This window comes from Pseudorca crassidens, chromosome 17 (genome assembly GCF_039906515.1).
Source record: "Pseudorca crassidens isolate mPseCra1 chromosome 17, mPseCra1.hap1, whole genome shotgun sequence".
Taxonomy (NCBI): Eukaryota; Metazoa; Chordata; class Mammalia; order Artiodactyla; family Delphinidae; genus Pseudorca; species Pseudorca crassidens.
The window spans coordinates 61,614,948-61,639,231 of NC_090312.1; the positions used below are offsets into that span (position 1 = coordinate 61,614,948).

The 24,284-nt window shown below is 45.4% G+C and overlaps 1 protein-coding gene and 1 long non-coding RNA gene across 7 annotated transcripts in view; both read left to right on the plus strand.

Moving 5' to 3' along the window:
- Positions 1 to 2,367: 2,367 nt before the first annotated feature.
- LOC137210760 (uncharacterized) lies at positions 2,368 to 6,189 on the plus strand. The gene is made up of 3 exons (XR_010936699.1): positions 2,368 to 2,502; positions 5,679 to 5,853; positions 6,023 to 6,189. It is a non-coding gene; the product is annotated as an uncharacterized lncRNA (long non-coding RNA).
- Positions 6,190 to 20,972: 14,783 nt separating this feature from the next.
- ZNF704 (zinc finger protein 704) overlaps positions 20,973 to 24,284 on the plus strand; it is a 217,403-nt gene continuing 214,091 nt past the window's right edge. For all 6 annotated transcript variants that reach the window (XR_010936442.1, XM_067711991.1, XM_067711992.1 and 3 more), the window contains exon 1: positions 20,973 to 21,663. Coding sequence is in view for 5 of the 6 variants with exons in the window: in XM_067711991.1 (XP_067568092.1) it covers positions 21,148 to 21,663 (516 nt within the window). In the remaining variant the exon portion in view is untranslated. The remainder of the gene's footprint in view (positions 21,664 to 24,284) is intronic.

Consider the following 24,284-nt stretch of genomic DNA (forward strand, 5'->3'; position numbering starts at 1 on the left):
CTGTTCCCCTACCAAAACAGCTAAGCCCATGGCTCCGCTCTGCAGTTTTCACCTGGCTGGCGACCTGAACAGCCGTAAGTTAAAGACGGCAGAGCCAAAAGCAAAAAGGGGCTGAGGCCCTGAATCACCATCAGAAGACTGCCCACATTGGACTGTTAAAAGAATGGAACTTTTTTTTTTTTTTTTTGCGGTACGCGGGCCTCTCACTGTTGTGACCTCTCCCGTTGCGGAGCACAGGCTCCGGACGCGCAGGCTCAGTGTCCATGGCTCACAGGCCCAGCCACTCCGCGGCATGTGGGATCTTCCCGGACTGGGGCACGAACCCTTGTCCCCTGCATCGGCAGGTGGACCCTCAACCCCTGCACCACCAGGGAAGCCCAAAAGAATGGAACTTTTATTGCGTCAGACATTGATATTTGGAGGTTTCTCTGGACCTAGGGATGCCCTAACTAGAACAAATGTATTTTAAATGGGCCTGACCATATTACAATCAAATTTCATTGCTGTGTAACAGATTTCCTCAAAATGTAGTGACTTAAGACAACACACATGTGTTATCTCCTATTTTCTGGGGGTCAGGAATTCAGGGTGTCTCTAGCTCCGGGGCTCACAAGGCTGCAGTCATTTCACGGCTCTCATGGCAGAGAAGCCACCCCCAAGCTCAGTCTTGTGGCTGTTGACAGCTGTTAGTTCCATGGCTACACACATGGCTATTAAATTCAGTTCCTCAGTCATACTAACCACATTTCAGTGCTGAATAACCACATGTGGCTAGTGGCTACTGTTTTGGAACAGTGTGGATCTAGGACATTTCCACTGTCACAGGAAGTTCTTTGGGACCGTACTGCAAAACCAAAACAAAACAAAAAAACTGCTCTCTCTAAAACGCTGACTTTTCCCAGAATTATGAAGCAATAAACATCTATGTTCTGAGGCACCCAAACTCTCTTTTTCTGCCTCCATTGCCACTCATATTCTTCCTCTGTCTCTCTTTTCAGGAACTCAGCTGCAACTAGTTTCTCTCCTTCTTGAAAACCTGCTCTCAAGGAAGAAGTGATTAAACTCATTCACACTGAGGTGTAAGTGACTACCTTTGAACCTCATAATGTCCTCGAAAACATCTTCATTCCAACAAGACCGAGTCTACAGCTGAAGGAATAAATTTTTAATTGTAACACTTTATTTTTTTTAACATCTTTATTGGAGTATAATTGCGTTACAATGGTGTGTTAGTTTCTGCTTTATAACAAAGTGAATCAGCTATACATATACATATATCCCCATATCTCCTCCCTCTTGCATCTCCCTCCCACCCCCTCTATCCCACCCCTCTAGGTGGTCACAAAGCACCGAGCTGATCTCCCCCAGCGATGCGGCTGCTTCCCACTAGCTATCTATTTTACATTTGGTAGTGTATATAGGTCCATGACACTCTCTCACTTTGTCCCAGCTTACCCTTCCCCTCCCCCAATTGTAACACTTTAAATAGCCGCAGGGCTCATTGAGGTGGAGCTCACCCCACTGCCCAGCTGCACACCACCCACCCACCCCAGACTGGGAGTGGTTGGGGGATGGAATCCTCAAGTCTTACTAAATGCTTTTGGAACTTGAAGAATCCTTTCTGAAATGAGAATAGTCACCCCTAATCTATCTGGTTTATGATTCAGAGTTTCACACAGGAATTTCCCCGAAGTAGGTAACAATTTGGATATGGATGTGTTCGAACTTAGCAAAAAGCAAACACATCATATAGTAGAGAGAGACTGTCTCTCTATATTTATAACAAGAGGGCACAGATCGGGTGAACAGCGTTACGACGTTCAATGCCTAGCTTTTCTTCCTAGCATAAATGAATCCATCATTTAACTTGTTTCAGCCAGAAGGCCAGCCTTTCAATCGCAGAGGGGAAACAAGTTCATGGACAGAAGAGGCAGAAAGCGCAGGAAAGGACTCCGTTGGTTACCACCCAGGTGCTTTTCCACCTGAGCTCACAGGCCGCTTATTAGAGCCTGGCGCTCAATATTCACCCTGGAGGCTTGAGCAAGGTCGTGGCGGGTACGCACATAATTTGCCACATTGCCTCCCCGTGATCGTTCGGAAGCAAGAGGGGCTGTCTCTAATGACAGGTCACGAACATTCGCCAGGCGGTTCCTTTATGCCTGCCTCGTCGGGCTGGGCGCTGGCAGCCCTGCCATTCAGGCACTTGTTTTTGTTATGGAACAAAAGCCTCACTCCCAGCTGTGGCGCCAAAATCTAGCTCACACTGTACGTGTAACTGACAGCTCGGCAGCCGGCGGAGGGGAGGCCGGGCTGGGCTCCTCCAATCGAGGCACCCCTGCTTGCAACCCCGCGTGTTTACAGGCAGCCGTTGCCGGGTAGGCAGCCCGGGGAAAACCAGGACGTGGAGTAGCTCGGAGTGGGCGGGCGCCCCAGGAGAAAAGTGAAAGTGTGCGGCCAGCGACTCGCGAGGAAGCCACGTTGTCACCCCGGGCCCGCGGCAAGGTGCTGTGAGTGTATTTGGTTAACGCCTGCAAGCAATTTCCCTGGCAAATCCTTCTAACTCCGTGTGCACAGTCTCTGTGATTATAGGGCGATACAGTAGCAGAATGTGTCCTCTTCACTGGGGCGGGGGAGGGGAGGGGGAAGGAAGGGACTGATAGATACCCAGTTAAGACCTCCATACCCCATCAGGTGCTCTGCAGTGACACAGGTGAGAGAAAACTGAAGGAGTTGATGGCTTATAGGTTTGAGATGTTGATTGCTTCCTGCAACCCTTCAAAGCAGAATGTCATTGCCATCATCATGATGATGCTTATTAAACATTAAATCGTGTTTGCCACTGTGTGCTCAAGCCACAGGTTCTTTTTACTTACATGGTTCAATAACTTGTCTGAGCCTTGAGTAGTGAATAGAGTAACATAGCAAAGAAAGTTCCCAGAGAGTGCTTTGCAAAATGAATATGCAAGATCTGTATCTGTTACACAGCAGGCAAAATAAAACAGATTCATGCCTACTCAGTGGACACCAGGAGACTGAAAAGCATTTAGCTTTGGGGGCAATTAAATGATTGTGAGTTTGGAGTTTCTGGGTTGAAGGCAGTAGAGCTCAGAGGCTGAACAGTAGCTCTGTAGTCTGCCCACCCAAGGGCTGCTGCTGCTTCTGCACCTGCTGGTTGTGTGATTTTGGACAAGACTTCACCTCCATTTTCTTATCAATAAAGTGAAGATAATACATCCAGACTTGCTGGGAAGGTTTAACAGAATAATTTATGTAACGTGGCTGGCACTTAGAAAGCGCACAAAAAATGAATGTGTTTATTTGATGCCAATGTATAATGGAGACTTTTCCACAGATAATGATATGATGATAGGCACATTCTTCCGCATGAAGAAAAAAGCATTTAGGGCAGTATACCTGGCACGTATGAGCACCCACTTACTGTTGGTGATGCTGCTGCTGAAATCAGACAGATCCTAGCTCTGCCTGGCTCTGCCAGTGCCTTAATTTTCTCATCTGTAATGTGGATGTGATAATAGTACCTATCTCATAGGACCACTGAGAGGATCAAGTGAGATAACTCATGAAACTGACACCTGGCAACACTCAGTAAGTGTCAGCTATTATTACTACCTTCAGCATCTGATGGGTGATCATTCTAGAAATGATGGCTTGGTGATAGACTATATTTTCCTTGTAGTATAATTTAAGGACAGGAAGAGAATGAAGTTTTCCTTAGGAACATGTCCCATCATGTCTGTGCCCCTCTTCCCTTTAGATCTGGGTTCTCTCTTTTTCTCTAGGCTCCTACTGCCCTTTCGATGCCCCAGCTGCCCAGGACTCTGCATTCTGACATCACCCAGACCTTTCCTCTCTGTAGCACTTCTTTTTTAAATGCTTGTTTTGAGATCATTGTAGATTCACATGCAGTTGTAAGAAATCACACAGAGAGACCCTGTGTACCCTTCACCCAGTTTCCCCCAACGGTAGCACCTAGTACAATAGTATAATATCACAACCAGGATATCATCATTGATACAATACACCTTATTCAGATCTTACCAGTTTTACATGCAGTTGTGTGTGTGTGTGTGTGTGTGTAGTTAGTTCTATGCAATTCTGTCGTATGTGTAGATTTGTATGATCACCACAACAGTCAAGATTCAGAACAATTCTGTCACAAGGGTCCCTTGTCTGCCACTCTTTTTACCCTAGACCTTCTCTGATCCCACCTCCCCACCATTTTCACAAAACTTTTCTCTCCTGAAGTCAAAGACCTGCTAAGAGTGTGTGTAACCCATCACAGATAAATTCTGGCTAGGGGATTATTGGATGATAAATGTTGAATGGAGCATACCCCCAAGATCATTGTATTCTCAGAGAGAGCTTCAATAATTTTGCTCTGAGCAGTAGGAGAATATCAAGGGAGAAAGCAGAAGGAAAATGGGGCTCAGAATTATCACTCGACTTTTAATGTGCATGAAAAAGGTTGGGGTGGGGAAGAAACATAGAAGTCTCTTATAGGACCAGAAGTGTACTAGAATGATCCATCTAAATGGAAGTTAACACACACACACACACACACACACACACACACACACACACACACACTGTCTTAGTCTGTTTGGGTTTCTACAACAAAGTACCATAGATTGGGTGGCTTACAAATGGCAAACATTTGCTTTTCACAGTTCTGCAAGCTGGAAAGCACAAGATCATGACATTGGCAAATTCAGTGTCTGCTGAGGACCCACTTCCTCATAGACAGAGGTCTTCTCATTGCAACCTCACATAGTAGGAAGGGTGAAGGAGCTCTCTCACCCCTCTTTTATTAGGGCACTAATCCCATTCATGAGGATCCTGCCCTCATGACCTATTCACCTCCCAAAGCCCCCACCTCCTAATACCATCCCCTTGGGGGTTAGGTTTCAACATATAAACTTTGGGAAGGACATGAACATTCAGACCATAGCATACATCTTTAAAATGAGGTGTCTTGGGCTTCCCTGGTGGTGCAGTGGTTGAGAATCTGCCTGCTAATGCAGGGGACACGGGTTCGAGCCCTTTTCTGGGAGGATCCCATATGCCACGGAGCAACTAGGCCCATGAGCCACAACTACTGAGCCTGCGCGTCTGGAGCCTGTGCTCCATAACAAGAGAGGCCGCGATAGTGAGAGGCCCGCGCACCGCGATCAAGAGTGGTCCCCGCTTGCCACAACTAGAGAAAGCCCTCGCACAGAAACGAAGACCCAACACAGCAAAAATAAATAAATAAATTACTAAACTCCTACCCCCAACATCTTCTAAAAAAAAAAAAAAATGAGATGGCTTCCAGAAACTTCTCCCCTTCAGCACCACCCCCATTACCTATTGGAACAAATAAGAAGTCTATTTGCTGCAGCTCAAGAACTGAATCTCTTTCCTGTTCCCTCTGAAAAGCACAGGTCAGAAGTTAAACAACCAGTCAATGCCTAGACTTGCAATCTCCACCGCAGAGCCCTGTTTGATTGCCTGTGGCCAACCACAGCCTTTAAGTGCTGGTGACCCTGACATATTCTACAAGGCACAGAAAGCACTGGCTTAAAGCCTGACAGGGTGTGAGGGTGAAAAGCATTCCCTTTACAAATTTTGACATAATTAGAATGCATAATTTTCCACAAGTATTTTTTTTTGTCCCACAGACTTCTTTCAGAATCTGACTACAGCGCAAAACCCGGAGAGTGAGAAGTGGAGGCCTTGGGCTTCGTATCACAAAGATGCCTTTCTATCGAGGAGCAGAGCCCAGGCACAAATCCTCCTGGCTTTCTGTGATGCTACTGGCAATTGCAGAAAGGGTAGTGGGGTTGGGAGAGACAGGTGAGAAGGAGGGACACCGCTGGAGGGGATGTTCGGCGCAGATGTCTCTTATGTTCTGAAACTGTGGTACCTGTATCAGCACCACCCCCATTTGCGGAATCAGAGATTTTGAGGCTGTGTGCCATTAACCTGTGGGGGTTTTTTTTCATTTCCTTCCCTGGTGGCGCAGTGGTTGAGAGTCCGCCTGCCGATGCGGGGGACATGGGTTCGTGCCCCGGTCCGGGCAGATCCCACATGCTGCAGAGCGGCTGGGCCCGTGAGCCATGGCCGCTGAGCCTGCGCGTCCGGAGCCTGTGCTCCGCAACGGGAGAGACCACAGCAGTGAGGGGCCCGCGTACCACAAAAAAAATAAATAAAATAAAATAAATTTAAAAAAATTAAAAAATAAAATAAATAAAATTTTATTTTAAAGAAAACTCAAGCATTAAATCACAGTTCATACTTTATATGGAGATTCAAAGATATACAAAGTTCCAAGTATAATTAAGTACTGGTTTTACTAATCTCAACGCCTACTTATTACTAACCCATTATGTTTGTTTGAACCTGTGTTTTAATAAACGCTCTGGGTGCTTCTGAGGCACGGCTGAAGTTTGAGAACCACTGAAGCTTACCACAAAAAGATGCAAAAATCAGTTTGTCAGCTCACTAGACTGGATAATCGTTCTTCTAGGGATGGAGATGGAAGAGTCGAGTATGACTTTAAATTCAGGAAAGAAATGTTTGAGCATCTACAAATGCTAGGTGCTATTCTAGCAAGATTGATGATGTCTTAACCTCACGGAGCTTGTCTTCTAGCTGCTGGTAATAAGTGCTCTAAAGAAAAAAAAAGAATCAGATTTGGAGGGCGGTTTTAGCAGGGGGGTGAGGAAAGGCCTCTTTAAGGACATGACATTTGAGCAGACGCCTGAGTGGAGTGCAGGAGCCAGTAGCCATGCTAAGATCTGAAGGAAGGGCACTCTGGCAGAAGAGACTAGAAGAGTGGACAGCCTGACATGAACATGAGTCTGGTGTGATCAAGAAAGACTGAGAAGGCTCTGTGGACAGAAGGGAAGGAGAGGAGAGCAGGTGAGTGAGAGGTGGGATTCTACAGGGTGTTCTAGGCCTTTCAAGGATGTTTCTATTTCTTCTGAGGCTGATGGGAAATTATCGGAGGTTCTTGGATAGGAGAGAGGCGTACTTTGTTTTCTGTACTTAAGACTGTTTGGCTGCTATGTGAAACCCTTTCCCTCACCTGGGTACACATTAGGGTGCCCTTAGCCACACTGAGTGGAGAAAAGAGATTGTCAAATGTTTCCAAATATGAGTATTCACATTTCTCTGTGGCACTGAAATCATGGTTCCCGGATTGAGAAGAGGAGAGGATGTGGCAATGGAGGGGTTCCTCCGCAGACCATCTAACACGTCTTGATTTCCCCGCTCTGGACCGTTGGTCCTTGTGTGAAGTGAATGATGGCAGTGCCGCTGCCACTGCTGAAGGCTTCCATCAGGCAGCTGAGCCACAAACCTGCACAGAAAGAGTTGTGCTCAAAAGTAAGACGACATAGACTTTGGAGGGGAAACATCAAAAAGAACTGTTATTTTAATGAGATGTGTCCTGGCATTGCCAAACATGTATTCCCATCCCCTGGGTGGAGTTCCTGAATTTTCTGTGCTGCCCCTGTGCCTCTGCCTCCATGCTGCCTCTCCCTGGAATGTCCTTCCTGCCACTTCATCATCTGGTGGATCCCCACTCACCTTGTAACACTTGGCTTCAGCAGGACCTCATTCCACAAGCCTTCTCTGACCTACCCTGCCCAGACTGGCTTCCTCCTTCTCCATCATCCCCAATTACCCTTGTAGACCATGCTTATGTCTTTACCAGAGGCACTGTACTAATGTGATCCCGTGGCTGTGTCCTCCGTTAGACCAGGAGCTCCTGAGTGCAGTAACTGGGTAATGGTCTGGGCATCTCAGAGTCCAGCAAAGACCTTGGCACACACAGGAGACACTCAATAGCCTTTTTTAAAGGATTGGCCTTCATGGCTGCATTTGGTTCGATTTGGTTTCATATTTTCAAATCTTGGTCTCGTGTAATCCATGGAAGGAGACAGAATGTGTACTATGTGGTGTCATTTGAAATGTGTGGGTATATGGTGTCAGGCAGGGTTCTTAGCCTCCCAATGTGACATGTCCCCTGCCATCTAAACTGAACCTGAAATTACTCCATTAAAAGTCACCCCTTAATTTAAACTCCACTGGCTAATCTGTAAATACCCATCGAGAGCATAAACTTCCAAGTTCAGTGCTTCTTAACGAAATGTGCTTACAAACTACCTGGGGATCTTGTTAAAACCCAGATTCTGATTCTGGGGGCAGGAAGGTTAAGATTCTGCATTTCAAATTAGTTGCTTGTCTGCAGATCACACCGTGGTGGCCATGGTCTAGGCAGTGGTTCTCAAACCTTAGAGTGTATCAGAATCACCTGGGGGGCTTCTTAAACCCTGCCCCCAGATTTTCTGATTCATTAGGTCTAGGGCATAGCTTAAGATTTTGCGTCTAAGAGGTTTCCGGGTAATGCTGCTGGTCAATGGAGAACCACAGCACATGTCAAATGTGTTTGCCTTCTTCACTCTTACACCAGCTCTGAGAGAAACTGGAGAACTTCCCACAGTTCAACAGTGGAAACACCATTTGTGGGAGCCAATTTCAGCTGCTGCTTCCTCATGCCATGATTTGACCCTGACCTGTATCTGCTATTTCTCCCATTCTCCTGAGGGACCAGTGCTGATTTCCACCACTCTTTGGAAACCCACCAGCACAGAGAAAATAGAAGCCCTTGGGTTTGAACTAAATCAAATTCTTATCTGGCCTCCTACTTACAAAAATATCTGCAATCTATATCATTCTTGAGGTTCTTTCTCTCGTATGAGACAAATAAGTAACCCTCTACTAATGCAGTCAGTTTATCCACTGGGCTCTTAGGGTCTTTTGTCTTCAGTTACTCCTCTTAATTCCTATTTCTTTTCTATTTTATTCTAATCATATCCAAGTCTTTCTCATCTTCAAAAAATCCTCTTTATCCTATCTCCTTCCCTCCTTCCTTTAAGAGTTAAATTTCTAGAAAACAATAAAAACCTGAAATGTACACTAATTACTTCCTTAATTCTCAGCCATTTTTTAAATCCACTGCAATCTGACTTTCATTTTTAGGAGTCCCCTGAAAAATGCTCTTGTTAATATCACCAACTTGTTACCAAACTCAATTGGCAATTTTCAGTCCTCATCTGCCATCACAAAACATGTTCAATTACATTAGCAAACATCTACATATGCTAATGAGTCCTGTACCAGGCAGGATGCAAGCAGGGAAAGAGAAAACACTCTAAATTTTAATATATAAGGAATTTCATCCCCCCTGGTGATGGAAGAGCTGAGCAAACAAACAAGAGTTGTTGAGACAACCCAGAAAGTAGTGACTGGAAGCTGCTATCCCCTAGGCTTGAGGGATGACAGGAAGAGGTGGGGCCATACCGTGGTCAATGGTTCTAGTGATCTGGTGAAAACTGGAGCCGCTGGTCTATGTGGGGCAACTGGAGCCTTGGAGGAGACGAGCCCAGCGGGAGGACACCTCTAGAGCAGAGACGGGGGAGGCATTTCCTGGCTTCTGCCTTCTCTCTAATCTCCCATCAATGCCTCTCTTTGGCTAAACCCAGTTAGCAGCCCCTGCAAAGAGTGTCTGAGAGAAACAGCTTGCAGAGATTGACAACCTACAATAAAGAGCAAATTGGGGGAAGAGTCAGGAATGGATCCAATGGCAAATTGGCCAAGGATCAGCAAAGCTCCTAAGTCAATATACCCAAAACATGATCACACAACTTGCCCTGGATGCCCATGAGCACCTCAAACTCAACATTTCCCCAAATGGTACTATCTTCCCCACTAAGCCTGCTTCCCTCTGCTCCCCTACCCACTGTGACTCTCACTAGGCTCAACCTAGTCCCATGCGTTGGAAACAAACAATTTTTCTTTGTTCCTTCTTCTCCCGTGTTGACCAATCCTATTGGTCAAGAGGTTTTGTTGATTTCTGTTTTGCATATTTCTTAAAGCTACCCTCTCCTCGCTTTACCCTGTGTTGCAGCTTTAGTTCCAACTGTCTTTGTTTCTCACTGGACTAAGGAAGAACTCCCTGCCTCTACGACCATTCCCTTCCAGTTTATGTTCTGGGCTGCTGCCGGAATAACCTTCCTAACATGCACATTGAACTGCATTCCTCCTCTGCTCAAAAATTCTTCAGTGTCCCCAACAAGCTCCCAAGTCCTCCTAGAACAGGTAGGTTCTGAATCTCCCACAGGCCCAAGCACAAGATAGCTCTCAGTTCCTAACGCAGAATTCTCCTTCGCCAAGGAAAGAGAAGAAACTGGAGAACAGGAAGTGGAAGAAACCATAAGTGTATTGTACCCACCCCTCCCAGTGTCACAGGACTAACCTGGAAATGGGGCTCACTTCATGCACTTGCCGACTGTCACCCAGGGCCCCATGCTTAGAAGATGCCACGTTTGGTTTAGTGCTCTGCTGTCTGTCTTGAAATTTATGGTCATTTTGAGCAAGGAGCCCTGCATATGTATCTTTCATTAGGCTCCGCAAATTATGTAGCTAATCCCGGCCAGGAATATCTACAGTCCTAAGTAACACAAGCTAAATGCTCTTCTAAAAGGTGACAGCTCATATACCCAGGGTGATATCTGATTTTAGATTCTAGAAGATAGGGAATGAGTGATGATTTTCAAGGTATTAAAAGGAATACAGAGGTCATTGAGAACAAGAAATTGAACATGAAGTGAGAATGGGAGAGAGGTATTTAAAGCTAACAAGAAAACAGTATCACTAACAGAATAATATAGAAGTAGTGAAAAAAAAAAAACCTCATGAAACAACTTGGGTGAAATGACTATGGCATCATGACTGAAACTCTGTATTGAAAACCCATAGGGAAAGATTTTAAAACTAGTAAAGATCATTATTTTTATTTTTATTTTTTTTGCGGTACACGGGCCTCTCACTGTTGTGGCCTCTCCCGTTGCAGAGCACAGGTTCCGGACGCGCAGGCTCAGCGGCCATGGCTCACGGGTCCAGCCGCTCCGTGGCACGTGGGATCCTCCCAGACCGGGACACGAACCTGCGTCCCCTGCATCGGCAGGCGGACTCTCAACCACTGCGCCACCAGGGAAGCCCATGATCATTATTTTTATATCCAAGGTCCCAACTAGCAGTTTTTTCTTTTCAGTGAGAATTGAATAAGGGAAATTAGCCCTAATTTTCTGAAGGACACACTTAGGCTAAATAGAAGAAAAACTTTTATGTGTGGATTTTTATATATAACATAGTAAATTACCAAAGATCCAAGACTATTCTCATAGTTTTTGCTGCTCACCCTTCTTGTCCCTGCCTCTTTTTTCTCCTTCCTTTTCTGTTTCTCTTCATTTTTCTTCTCTTCCCTTCCCTTAACTTCTGGAAAGGAGCAAGAAACAACAGTATTTATACCAGGTTTTGTTTGAAATTTCAGTTTAGGCCAAAGGTCTTGGAATCAGCTTTGTCGTGTGGAAGTAACATATCAAGTGGCAGTTACTGGCGGTGACTAGGTAAGGATGAAGTTACTGGGGGCATGCGGATAGCGGGGTTTATATATAGAAGGTGGTGGGACAAGAAGTTTTGCCATCGCTTTTAAAGAAATGACAGAAAAAACTTGCAAGTAATCTCTGCATCCCTAATGAAAGAAATTGAAGACAATAAAGGCTGATACTCCCCACCCCCTGCCCTCCTTCACTCCAGGCATGTGGGCCAGATGGACAGTCTCTATATCTACACTGGTTTAGGGAAAATTCTAGACCTAGTATTGAGGGTATAGAGCACCTAGGAATTTTTAGACAGTTTGCAAAATTCTGTCTTTTATTTTTCATATTAACAGGCATGATATTACCAACAACAAAAAGAAATTTACAACTAGCTTTTAAGAAATCCCAGGGGCATTTATATCAACACGTGTTAATGTCTCATTATATTTTATGGCTTTCAAGACTCTTATAATAGGTTACTGGGGTTAATTCAGGTACTTCTTTCCTTGGAATAGCTTGAGAATAAAATAACAAACATAGGAACTAAAATGGTGTAGATAAAAATAATTCTGGAAGCAGTGGGGATACATTAGGTGCTTTTGATAGCTCACCACCCTTCAACCTGAAAATAGCCTAATTGGAAGCCTGATGAAGGTAATAAATGAGAATTGTTAAATATAAGCTAACAGTTCAAAAACATTAGTTTTTTTTTTCCTTTTCTTTTCTTGCGGTACGCGGGCTTCTCACTGTTGTGGCCTCTCCCGCTGCAGAGCACAGGCTCCGGACAGGCAGGCTCAGCGGCCATGGCTCACGGGCCCAGCCGCTCCGTGGCATGTGGGATCCTCCCGGACCGGGGCACGAACCCGTGTCCCCTGCATCGGCAGGCGGACTCTCAACCACTGCGCCACCAGGGAAGCCCAAAACGTTAGCTTTTTAAAATTAGGTAAGTAGATGAGGAAACACAGTTTGGATTTTAGACTTGCAGCAAAGTTTCATGAGCGTAATTTGTTTCCTTCATTAGCTCTGTCACATTCACCTAAAAATGGATCTGTAAAGTAGAAAATGACCCTTGAAAGGTCTGAGCCTGCACTATCCAACCCCATAGCCACTAGCTACATGTGGCTATTTAAACTTAATGAAAATTAAATGCAATTTAAAATTTAGTTCTTATTTGTACTAGCCACATTTCAAGTGCTCCATAGCTACATGTGGCTAGTGGCTACCATATTGGACAGCGCAGATATAAACCAATTCCATTTTTATAGAATGTGCTAGCAGATGAACCATTTGTATGCTCACATTTATATTCATGTCAAATACTTTAAAGAGGTTAAGTTTAGTATTTTAAAAAACATTACTTATTAGAGATATTATTGTTTGGATGATAATTATTTAAACTTAAAAATATTTCTATTAAAATGAAGGATTGGGTTTCCCTGGTGGCGCAGTTGTTGAGAGTCCGCCTGCCGATGCAGGGAACACGGGTTCGTGCCCTGGCCCGGGAAGATCCCACATGCCGCGGAGCGGCTGGGTCCGTGAGCCATGGCCACTGAGCCTGCGCGTCCGGAGCCTGTGCTCCGCAATGGGAGAGGCCACAACAGTGAGAGGCCCACGTACCGCAAAAAAAAAAAAAAAAGAAGGATTAAGCAAGAGTTATTAACTTAAAATACAGACAGGAAGGCATGTAATCAATACTAAGTAAATGAGAATCAAATTTGAAAACTTAATTTTAAGAATAATCAATTAGCACATTCTGTAGTATAAGGAAGTTAGTATGTTGGATAACATATAAACAAAATTGAAATGAAGACTTGCAGCAAAAATAAATAAATAAATTAAAAGAATTGAAGGAAAATGACAAAGGATGAAGTCTAGCAGAGGTTATTAGTACAAACCTCAGGGGAAAACAGTGATAGGAATTTGTAAATAAAATCAGCAAAGAAGGAAAAAGAAAGGCCCATAGATACATCTAAAGCTTTGGGGAAGAAAACATGAAGAAATTTAAAGAGAAAGAGCAAAGCTAGGGAAGTATCTACAAAAACTATGACGAGAGGACTTTTAATGTGGAGCACTTATACCAGTGGAGCGGAAAACCCAGACTCTTATAGGAATATGGGCAAAGGATAAGAAAAGAATTTGCAGAAGAGGAAATAAAACTTGAACACATGGGGAAATACTTTGTTAATGATCAAAGGAAGAAATTAAACCAAAATGAGATTTGATGGAACATTTATCAAAGTAGCAAAGAGAGGGAAAGATGGAAAGAATGAGATATGATATGATCAAAGCAAGGGAGAGTGCAGAAAATCGGCCACTTTCCCATGGTTGTCAGAATGTCAATTGTGGTAACTCCTTTGGAAAGCCATCTAGTGAAATGTATCAAGAAAATGTGCACACCCTGGGACCACTGATTCCACTTCTGGCTCTGATCCTAAGGAAGGAATCCAGAAGATGTATAATGTTTTCTGTACAAAAGTTGGCAGTGCCCTGTTGAAAATAGCAAGACATGGTGAAATCATAGCACAACAGCTGGACAGAATATTCTGTAGTAAAAATTATGCTATGAAGAGTTTTTACTCTTTATTTTAAAGTGACCTATATAATATCTGAACACAAATTCAAGTTTATAAAAAATCCAAAAATACAGAAAGTAGGAGGCCTCCTTTACCTCTTCCCTCAGTCCCGTTCACCTCTCCCAGGGCTGGGAGGTAACTTTCAGTCACTTTCCCATCTATCTATCTACTTTTCCATCTGAAATCACATTATGTAGAGTGTACATTATACTCTGTGGGATTTTGCTTTAAACACAAATGAGATCATGTATAAATATAATTTTACATCTTGCCTTTTCCATTTAAAACTTTGAGCCTCTTCCCTTTTAGTACAGAGAGACCTCCCTCACTTTTTTTAGCTGCTGCATAGTGGTTCCCTTGTTGTCAAAGGCTTCTTTTTAAACCCTTCTCCTTTTGATGAGTATTTACGCTGCTTTCAATATTCTATTAAAACCAGTGCCGTAACAAGGACCCCCTCTGTGCTCCTTTGTGCTCATGTACCAATATTTCTCTAGGGTCCACAGCTAGAAGTGAAATCACTGGTTTCCAATGGTAAGTGCATTTTAGAATTATGGTAAATACTGCAACAGTATCCATGAGGCCCCATTTCTCCATACTGTCAGTCACACTGAATATTATCAAAGCTTTAACATTTCTACCAGTCTGATAGGTGAATATTATACTTAATTGTTTTAATGAAACTGAATTGTTTGTACTTGGCTGTATATTAATCCTTGATTTTATGTTGAAAACCAACGATCTTTTGCCTTTTAAAACTCTTTAATGGTACTTTTGCCATAAAGTTTAAAGTTTTTTTGTGTGTGTGATCAAATTTATCAGCCTTTTGCTATGGCTCTGACTTGACATCCTGTTTATAATGGCTGTCATTCCCCAGGGTTTATAAAAATATTCATGCACATTTTCTTGTAATATTTTCACAATTTATTTTTTCCTACTAGCTCACAATCCATCTACAAGTTATATTGCCATATGTGAGCAAAAGCTTAAATTATAAAACCAGGTGGAAAAACAAAACAAAAAAAACATGCATAGAAAATTTTTAAAAAAATACCAAAACAATACCAGTAGTTGTCTTTTGGTAGGGAGATTAGATTAGATGTGTTGTTTTTCCTTTGACTCATTTTTACGTTTCAGATTTTAGATAATATTGGTTATATTTATAAGACATGGTGGCCTTTTATGTTCTTTTTCTGCCCAGGACAGTAACCATCCTTCTTCCCTTTAACCATGTGGTTTGGTGAAGGCTGCCAATCACAGCACTCCACCCTTGGCCACAGACACGGACTCATAACCCAGAGGGCCACCCAGGGTCCTTTGCAGGGATTTCCTTAACTACTGCAGGCAGCAAAGAACTCCTCTCCTCCTGGTCACAAGGCTGATAGGTGTATGGCCAGAGCTGCCTATGACTTGGGTCTAGTCGACCAGATAACGAAACAAGTCACACAGACACACAGACACACAGACACACACACACACAGACACACACACACACAGAGAAAGATAGAGGACCACACATCACATAAGCCCCGAATCTAATTTTCCCCAAACTGAGGCCCATCTGTGGTTGAGTTATCCAAACTGATAAATCCCTTCCCTCCTTTTTATTTTGGGTGAGTGGGGATTTCGGTTACTTGTACCAGAAGGATCTTAGATGAAAAAAAGCGATAGGAAAAGAAAGATGAGAGCAAAACTGCAGAGATATGAAAATACCATTAGTAGGAAGTAAATATACATCTTGGGTGGAGGCAATCCTCAGTTTATAGAAAGAGATGTTAATACAAATAATACAAAATAGCAACTACTTGGTTTGTAGTCATTAGGGCAACTTATCACCAAAGAGATAACTAGTAAAATAAGATGGTAGCAAGTGTTTGCACAGTTTCAAAATTTTGCATTCCCAGCAAAGCAGCGAGGGCCAATGAAATTAAGGGTGAGGTTGATAGGAACAGAGACGGCAGTTCTAAAATACAGCATGTCACATTGGGTTAGAGGGGATGCCTATATGAGATCCTACATACATTTGTAGGTATACATGTTAGACTCCATTCGTGGATTTTAATAATGGGCATTTGGCTTAATCTCAAACTTAAATCATACTCCGGGTCCATATCTTACATAATGGATCGCGAAAGCTGAAAGACCTTAAAGACTACAACTCGTTAATCTTACAGTGGTGAACCCTGCCAAGATTAGGGGACTTAACTATTCATATGGCAAGTAATCCTCAGATCTGGATTCAAACTCACGTCTCTGGGATCCCAGTCCAGTGTTCTTTCCATTGCCTTTCAAGTGCCAATATGAGATGACTAAAATGATCAGGAAACAAACAAAATCACTCTCTCGTCTACACACACACACACACACACACACACACACACACACACACACACCCCACACCACCTCAAAATAGCAAATGTGTCACATAAAAAAGAAAGTAATTCTATCAGTTTTATGCTCACTAAAAAAAATAATAAATTGAAAAAACAATCCAAGTCTCTGGGAGGTATTTTAAAGAACTGTGTAGAAAGTACATTGTATTGTTAAAGAGGGTTTGAGTTAATTGCTCATGGAAGAAACATTTATCTGGGTGGAGGTTTATGCTTGACTTACACAGGCTTTCAGCCTGAAGGGTGTAATAGCTGAATGATTCTCTAAACCTTAATCTATTTTTCATACGGTGCGATGACAGTCATCATCTGAAATCATTTTTACGTTTCCCAGAAGTGTGGAAAAGCTAACTTAATCTTACTTTTATAACTTGTTTAAAGGGCACCTTTTTACTTTTAGTTTTAAAATAATTTTTGAAAGGAGCTGCCACTCTCAAGGAATCCATCTATTTAAGGTTCTCAAGGACATAAATGAGCTCTTGTGGAAGGGTAGACATTTGTTATATTTCTGCCGCGGTTATGGTTATCCTTGATGATTTGGGGAGTGTGATTATTCTTTTTCTGACTCTCGAATTTTTTTTTTTTTTTTGCGGTACGCGGGCCTCTCACTGTTGTGGCCTCTCCCGTTGCGGAGCATAGGCTCCGGACGCGCAGGCTCAGCGGCCACGGCTCACGGGCCCAGCCGCTCCGCGGCATGTGGGATCTTCCCGGACCAGGGCATGAACCCGTGTCCCCTGCATCGGCAGGCGGACTCTCAACCACTGCGCCACCAGGGAAGCCCCTCAATCAACTTTTACATTATGATCCGTACTGTTCGTAGGTTTGTTTTAATATATTTATTTATATTAAATATAATATGAAATATATATTCGAGAAATACATAATAAATTTTAATAAATATAATTATAGATCATTATCAATAAATATAATAAATTACAAATAAGAAATTAAATAAATATTAAATATAAATATTTACTTCTTTATATTAAACTTCCAGCACTCTCTACCCCTCTTGTGCTTTATTTTCCTCTATAGCACTTATGGCATCTATGAAATCATAGAGTTCACTTATATTCTTTGGTGGTGTCTACTCTCCTCCCAGTGAGGGTTATTTTGTTCACTGCTGCACACCAGTGCCAAGAACAATGCGTGGCATTTAGCAGGGCTCAATAAATACATATTGAATGAATTGGTGGCGTGTTGTAAATGATGTTAAACCAGATTCTCTGGAAGACGTGCCTTCTGTGTCCCATGACTTAGAGGCACACCTCATCCTCAGTGACAATTGTTCCCAGTACTAGAAGTAAAAACATGTTACGTTTGGGGAACAGAGGAGAGGGAAGCAACACTGGCTCCTCCCCACGTGCCTGGCATCACGAGATATTTCTTGATTTCTGAGCCATGAGTTCCATAAGCAGTGCTCCACGAGCCCATGTAATGACACATTTCTTGATTCCTGATGAATCAGGTAATTTGAGTTTATTTCTCGCTATACGTGCTCTGATTTCATGAGGTTGGTCTGCAGTGGCCTGAATTTGCCTGGATAATACTGGTCTCACTGCCCATCTAGATCCTTCTCTCCCTGCCCATCTAGATCCTTCTCTTCTCTCAAAGCCCAGCTTGCACCAAACCTCTTTTGTGACATTAGCCTTAACTTAGTGGTCCCAATATCAAGGTCAGTCTTTTTCTCCTGCTCAGAGGGCAGCATCTTGGGCCCAGTGAAGCCAGGGAATGGATGTGTGTGGGCTCCACTGAGGTGGCCTGAGAGAAAGAACAAGTTGATTTCAAAGTACATGTAGCAATTTTGAAAGAAAGTACAATGGTGTAAATTAGTACCTCCTCCACTAAACCACAAACACCAATCAGGAACTCATTTTACTCCTCTGTCTTTCCTCTCAGTTTTCAGGAAAACACTTACTTTCCATCATCTATGACAGTTTTAGACATAAAAAGCTTACCTTTGGCCTGCCCATAGCCCCTTGATAAGATGTAGTCAGGCTTTAAATGCAGGTTCTTGTAGTCACTGACAGTTCTGAGCTCGCTAAAAGACAGCTACCTTGTTATTCTTTGACAGCACCCCAAAATACCTTGTTTATACACCACCATCAATACATTTAATGTAACAAGCCCTTATATAGATCTTCCTTGTGCCAGGCACTCTTCTAAGATGATTACACATATTAACTCATTATCCTACAAAACAACTTTACTATTAGGAAGGTTCTACTATTATCCCCATTTTACAGATGAGGAAACTGAGGCACAGAGAGGGTGAGTAAAGCCATATAGCTGGTAAATCCAGAACTGGGATTCAGACCCAGGTACTCTGGCTCCTGAGACCACGTGTTTAACCATTAGTCCACTTGTCTCACCTTTGTTCTTCTCCACCAGCCTCCCTGTACCTATCAGCCAACCCCTTGCCACTGATCTTTTCTTTGCGGTACACGGGCCTCTCACTGTTGTGGCCTCTCCCGTCGCGGAGCAACAGGCTCCGGATGCGCAGGCTCAGCGGCCATGGCTCATGGGCCCAGCCGCTCCGCGGCACATGGGATCTTCCCGGAGCGGGGCACGAACCCGTGTCCCCTGCATCGGCAGGCGGACTCTCAACCACTGCGCCACCAGGGAAGCCCCTTTGCCTCTGATCTTTATTCTTCCTGGTCAGAGAAAGACCCTGCGGCCTTTTTCTAAAATCATCCCTCAAATGGACCAAGGTAAACTTCTTGCAATTGAAATCATTTCAGTGACCTTCATTCTTCACAAACACTCACCAACGCTGATTAGTTTACTTCTTGGCTGACCCCTGCTTTTCCATGCTTTGATCAAACACAACCATCTCTTAAAATGCTCAGACCATTTTCTTTTCTCTCTCTGCATTCTCCAATGAAATGTTGGCAAATGGAAAGTTCAACCGGAAAATGCCTTGATCTGAATGAAGTTTGGGGAAGATGAATCCAGTGCTGATGGTTGGAGGGGGTCAGGGCAGGGTGTGTTATTGAGAAACTGGGTGTAGAAAGCTTGTTAGATAGAAACTTTAACTTTTGTGGTCATGAAATTCTGTAGGAGCTTTGGGAATGGAAAGGAAGGGGTGGATTCAAGAGGCATTTCAGAAAGAACAATGGATTGGACTTGTGGGCAACTGCCTCTAGGAATAAGGTGGAGAAGGGAGTGAACATGATACCGCTATTTTGGGCCTGAATGATTATAATGAGAGTGTCGTTACTTGAAATAGGTCTATCAGGAAGCTACTCTGATTCAGGAAGAAGAAAAAGTTCATTTTAGAATTTTTGTCATCATCCCACTGGAAATGTTCAACAGTTGGAAGACACCATAAGTGAGCATTTAATGAGCTGCCTTCAAGTGTCTAACAGGGCACATGATGTTAAATCTCCTACAGTAATTACCATGAAGGGGAGCTGAGGGTGAGGTCACCTTTTACACTGGCCTCATGGAGGCACTTGCCAGAGTGTGTGGTGAGTGAGATCCTCTCCAGCTCTCAGCTACAGAGGTGGAATTTGGCTTATGATTTGAACGTAAAGGACACGGCTTACCATACAGCCTAACCCCAAACAGTAGCAAATGACTTTTCTTTGTCACACCTAAAAATCCTTAGAAAGTGACAGTGCCATTAGTTATGTGGCAAACTGGTTCTGTGTTTGATCTTACTTCGTATTAATTTTTACAATAACAAACTCAAGTGATCTTGAGCCCTCGCCCCGGTTTGTTTCTCCAAAGGCCCGGACAGTGCCAGCAGTCTACACGTTGAATGGTGAGAACCGAAGGCTTCTTGAAATTTAGCCTTATAATCAGGCACTCAAGGTAAAAATGCAGAAATAAAAGCTGCAAGTCTTAGCATAGCGCCAAAAGAGCTCAATAGGAAGGGCCTAGAATGGTGTGTTCAAGGAGACGGAGAGATTGGCGGGCAATGTCCTGAAACAGTACCTCAACAATCCAAAGGAGTCTGATGATTCAGGTTAGGAATTAACGCCAAATCTCGGGTTGGTACACCCTCCCCGATTTCATATAAGCTCAAGAGTAGTCGCCTTGCCCGGCAGAGACCATTAAATGACTTGCGGCAAATCTCTTCCTTCAAAAGTCTGACTTTGACCGCCAACCTTACTTCCAGCCAAGTCGATCATCCTCCCTCCAAAGGGGATAAGCGGCCACGGGTTAGCGTGGGCCCTCGCGGCTGGGCCGACTGTTCGGAAGCACCCGATTTTCGGAGGCTGTGGGACGGAAAAATAAATCCAGTCCGGGTTTTGTCTGCGCGGGGCGACCGGAGGGCTGCGAGGAATGGCTCGAGAAGAGGGGGGCGGTAGTGGAAAATACACAACACAAACAGCTCGCGCCGGGGCACGGCAGCTGCAGGCCCGGAGCGCGCGGGCCCGGTAGCCGGCCGCATGGAGCGAAGCGCGGCCCGCGGCTCCGGGGCGGCGGCGGCGGCGAAGGCGGCAGCGCGCCGCTCGCTCACACCCACCCCCGCCCGCGGCCGCCGCGCCGCCCCGCCGTAGCCGCCGGCCGCCGGCGTCCCCACGGGCCGGTCCAGCGAAGGCGGCGCCCGCGCCTCTGCAGCCAGTGGCAGCCGGCGGCCCGGGGAGGCGGCCCCCGCAGCCCCCCGCAGCCCCGCGCCCCGGGCGCCTGCGACCACAGCGGCCGCCCGGGGAGGAAGAGGAGGAGGAGGAGGACGAGGGGGGAGGTGACAAACTCCGGCTCGGCGCGGCGGCAAGCAGCCCGCGGTCAGGCATGCAGGCGCGGCGTCTAGCCAAGCGCTCCAGCCTGGGCAGCCGCCGGGGGAACGCCGCGCTGCAGCCGCCAGGCCCCGCGCCCGCCCGGGAAGGCGCGCTGCCCGGGCTCCCGCTTCCCGCCCCGGCCCCGGCCCCGGCGCCGGCCCCAGCGCCGGCCCCAGCCCCGGTCCCGGAGAGCTGGAGGCCGCCACTGCCGCCGCCGCGCAGCGCCGGGACCGGCCCCCCTCGGGCCGCCGGGGCCGCCGCCGCCGCCTCGTCTCCGGTGCTGCTGCTTCTGGGGGAGGAAGACGAGGACGAAGAGGGCGGGAGCAGGCGGCGGAGGGGGCTCGGGCGGGTGCAGCCGAAGCCCCGAGGGGGCGCGGAGGAGGAGGATGACGACGAGGAAGACGAGGACGAGGAGGTGGTCGTCGAGGTGGTGGACGGCGACGACGACGACGAGGACGGCGAGGAGCGCTTCGTGGCCCTCGGCCCCGGCCGCCAGCTCCCCAAGGGCCCGGGCCGGGGAGCATTGAAGGTGTGTGCGGGTTGCGGGGACTAGCGCGCGCGGGACCCTCCTGCGCGGTGAGGGGACGGGCCCGGGGGCCCGGCGCGGAGCGGGTTGAGGCCGGTACCGGGGACCGCAGAGGCCGGGCCGGGAGGGGTGTGTCCGGCGGCTCGGGTGGCCGCGCGGGCAGAGCCAGGGGGCTGATGAGCTCACCGCTCGGGCCCCAGCACCTTCACCGGGCGGCCGCTCCCTCTTTCCTCCAAGGCCGAGGCCGGCGTGCTGTCTGATGTGGGTGCGGGCAAAGGACGCTTCTCCCGAGCGAGGCGGGGAACTTGGCGATGGGACGAGGTAGGCGCCGGTCTGCGCCCGGTGGGGACGGGCGAGGTAGGGAGGCAGTGAGGTTGTAGTCCTTCCCGAGGAAGCACGAGTGGCCCCCTTCCCCTTATTCTGAGGACTAGTCAAGCTCATAGGAACTAGCAAACAGCTTCTCTTCTCAATCTCTCAACCCCTCCTGCCTCCAAGAACAATTGTGGATGAGTTTCCGTCAAAAGCGCCTGTGAGGGAACCGGTAAACCCAGAAGAGCAAAAAACCAAGTCCCGGTGTATACATGCATTTTGCTGGCAGCTTTTGGCAATGCCGCCCCGCCCACCCCGTACCCGCGGCTTAAAACTCGACATTGTTTGGCATTGGGTTTTTTTTCCCCTCCTCAACATAGCAAATGGGAAAAAAAAAAATAGGAAACCAGAGAAAGTGGGGGGGAATTTGCCATTTAAAATAGACGTGAGTTTCTGCTGAGAATTCAAGCAAAGGCCCTTGTGTACTGAAGCACCGAGAGATCTTTCCGTTTGTATATCTTAAGGAGATAAGGGCTTTATTATTACACAACTGACTGGCTGGGCTTTCAGGCATGTGATTGGCCAACGCAAACCACGTTGAGGTTCTTGCACAGTGTATGTTGCTAAGAAGTTTTGAGGGCAGCAAGTGGGAAGCAATGGAGAGAGTGATTTTTTCTGAAGAGTGGTGCTTAAAATCAACTGGATAAAACTATTGATCGGAGTTTTCAGAAGATATTGGTATTTCAGGAAGAAAAACACATAAACAAATGAGCTTACTAGTTAGAGACTATGAAAAAAAAATCTTCAGGGGCTTGCAGAAAAAAGTCAGCTCCTCAAAGCATGAAATTGCAGTTCCAAAGAAATATTAAACGTCAGCATTTAGAATAGCCCCAGAGTAGACATGGGCACAGATTTCTTTCCTAGACCACCCTGGAAATACCAACTCTGGGAGTGAGAAATTTTCAGCAAGTAGTCGTTTGGGATGATAGTTTTTGACAGTTGCTTGTTGGAATTCAGACCATGACCACCATCATTACCGTGGTCTAATAAAAAGCCTGCATCGTATGGCTACAGGATATAGCTGGATTTGGAATTAAATCACATGACATCAGTGACATTAAGGAACAAAAGTAGGACTTCTTAGCATTTTTGTCCAGAAATACTGAAAAGATGTCTTGTGGTTTGGACGGTGGTTGCACAGTTTGTGATAGAAAAGTTGATTATAATTTATGGTCCGTGCTCAAAGCAAACTCAATGTAGAAAAAAAAATCAAATATATAAGAATAAAAGAACTAGGGTGTGATCATTCACACTATCAGAAAAGATTTTTCACATCTCCGAGCAAATTTCTGCTTAATTCTTTCAAAAGGGGCTTCATTTTATACTGTTGTTGTTTGCCCACAACTTTTCAGGAATTTATATATTGAGTAGCTTGAGGTATAATTTTTATAATCTTTTCCTGCTTTAAAGCCATCTTGACACTGCATCTGAAGAGGTTTTTCTGATGAATAAAATAGTATCATCTTATTCGAATGCATAGATGAATGTCAATATCTTATATATATTTAGGCATTCATTTATTCGCATATTTATCGAGCACCTAATATGTGTCAAGGACTATTCTAGAACACAGCAGTAAGCACCTTCCAGATGCCCACATCCAGCAAGAGAAGCTGGAAGCAGAGCAAGAAGCAACCAAACAGACAAATAAATAAGCATGGTGCTTCAGATTGTGATGCATGCCATGAGGGAAATAATGATACCTCAGTGTCTAGGAGGAAGGAGACAGCTTGTAGGGAGAAGGCCTCTCTGAGGAGGGGACATTTGATCTGAGATTTGAGACATGCAACTTGGGAAGATCCTTCCGGAATAACAGTTGCAAAAGTCTTGAGGTGGGAAGGAGAAGAGGATGAGTATGGCTGGATCTTGCTGGAGATATGTCAGGGAGGCAGGTAAAGGCCAGCGACGTAGAGCCTGGTGGACCTTTTTAAAGTAGAGTAAGAAGTCTTTGGAATGTTTTAAACATGCAAAATGTTTTGTATTTTTAATAAGGTCACGCTGTGTGGAGTATAGAGGACAGCAGGGAGGAGCAGGGGTCCAGTTCGATGGCGATCGTTGAAGTCCACGTGAGAGGCGAGGGCACTTTGGACTAGGAGTGGTGTTAGAGAGGAGGGAACAAATTCAGGATCGATCGTGAAGATCCACCTGCAATAACTTGCTGATGGATTATGTGGCGGGGCGGGAGGGTGACAGAAAGAAGGGAATGCAGGATGAGGCCCCAGCGTAAAGGTTGGCCAAATGTGCCATTTGCTGAG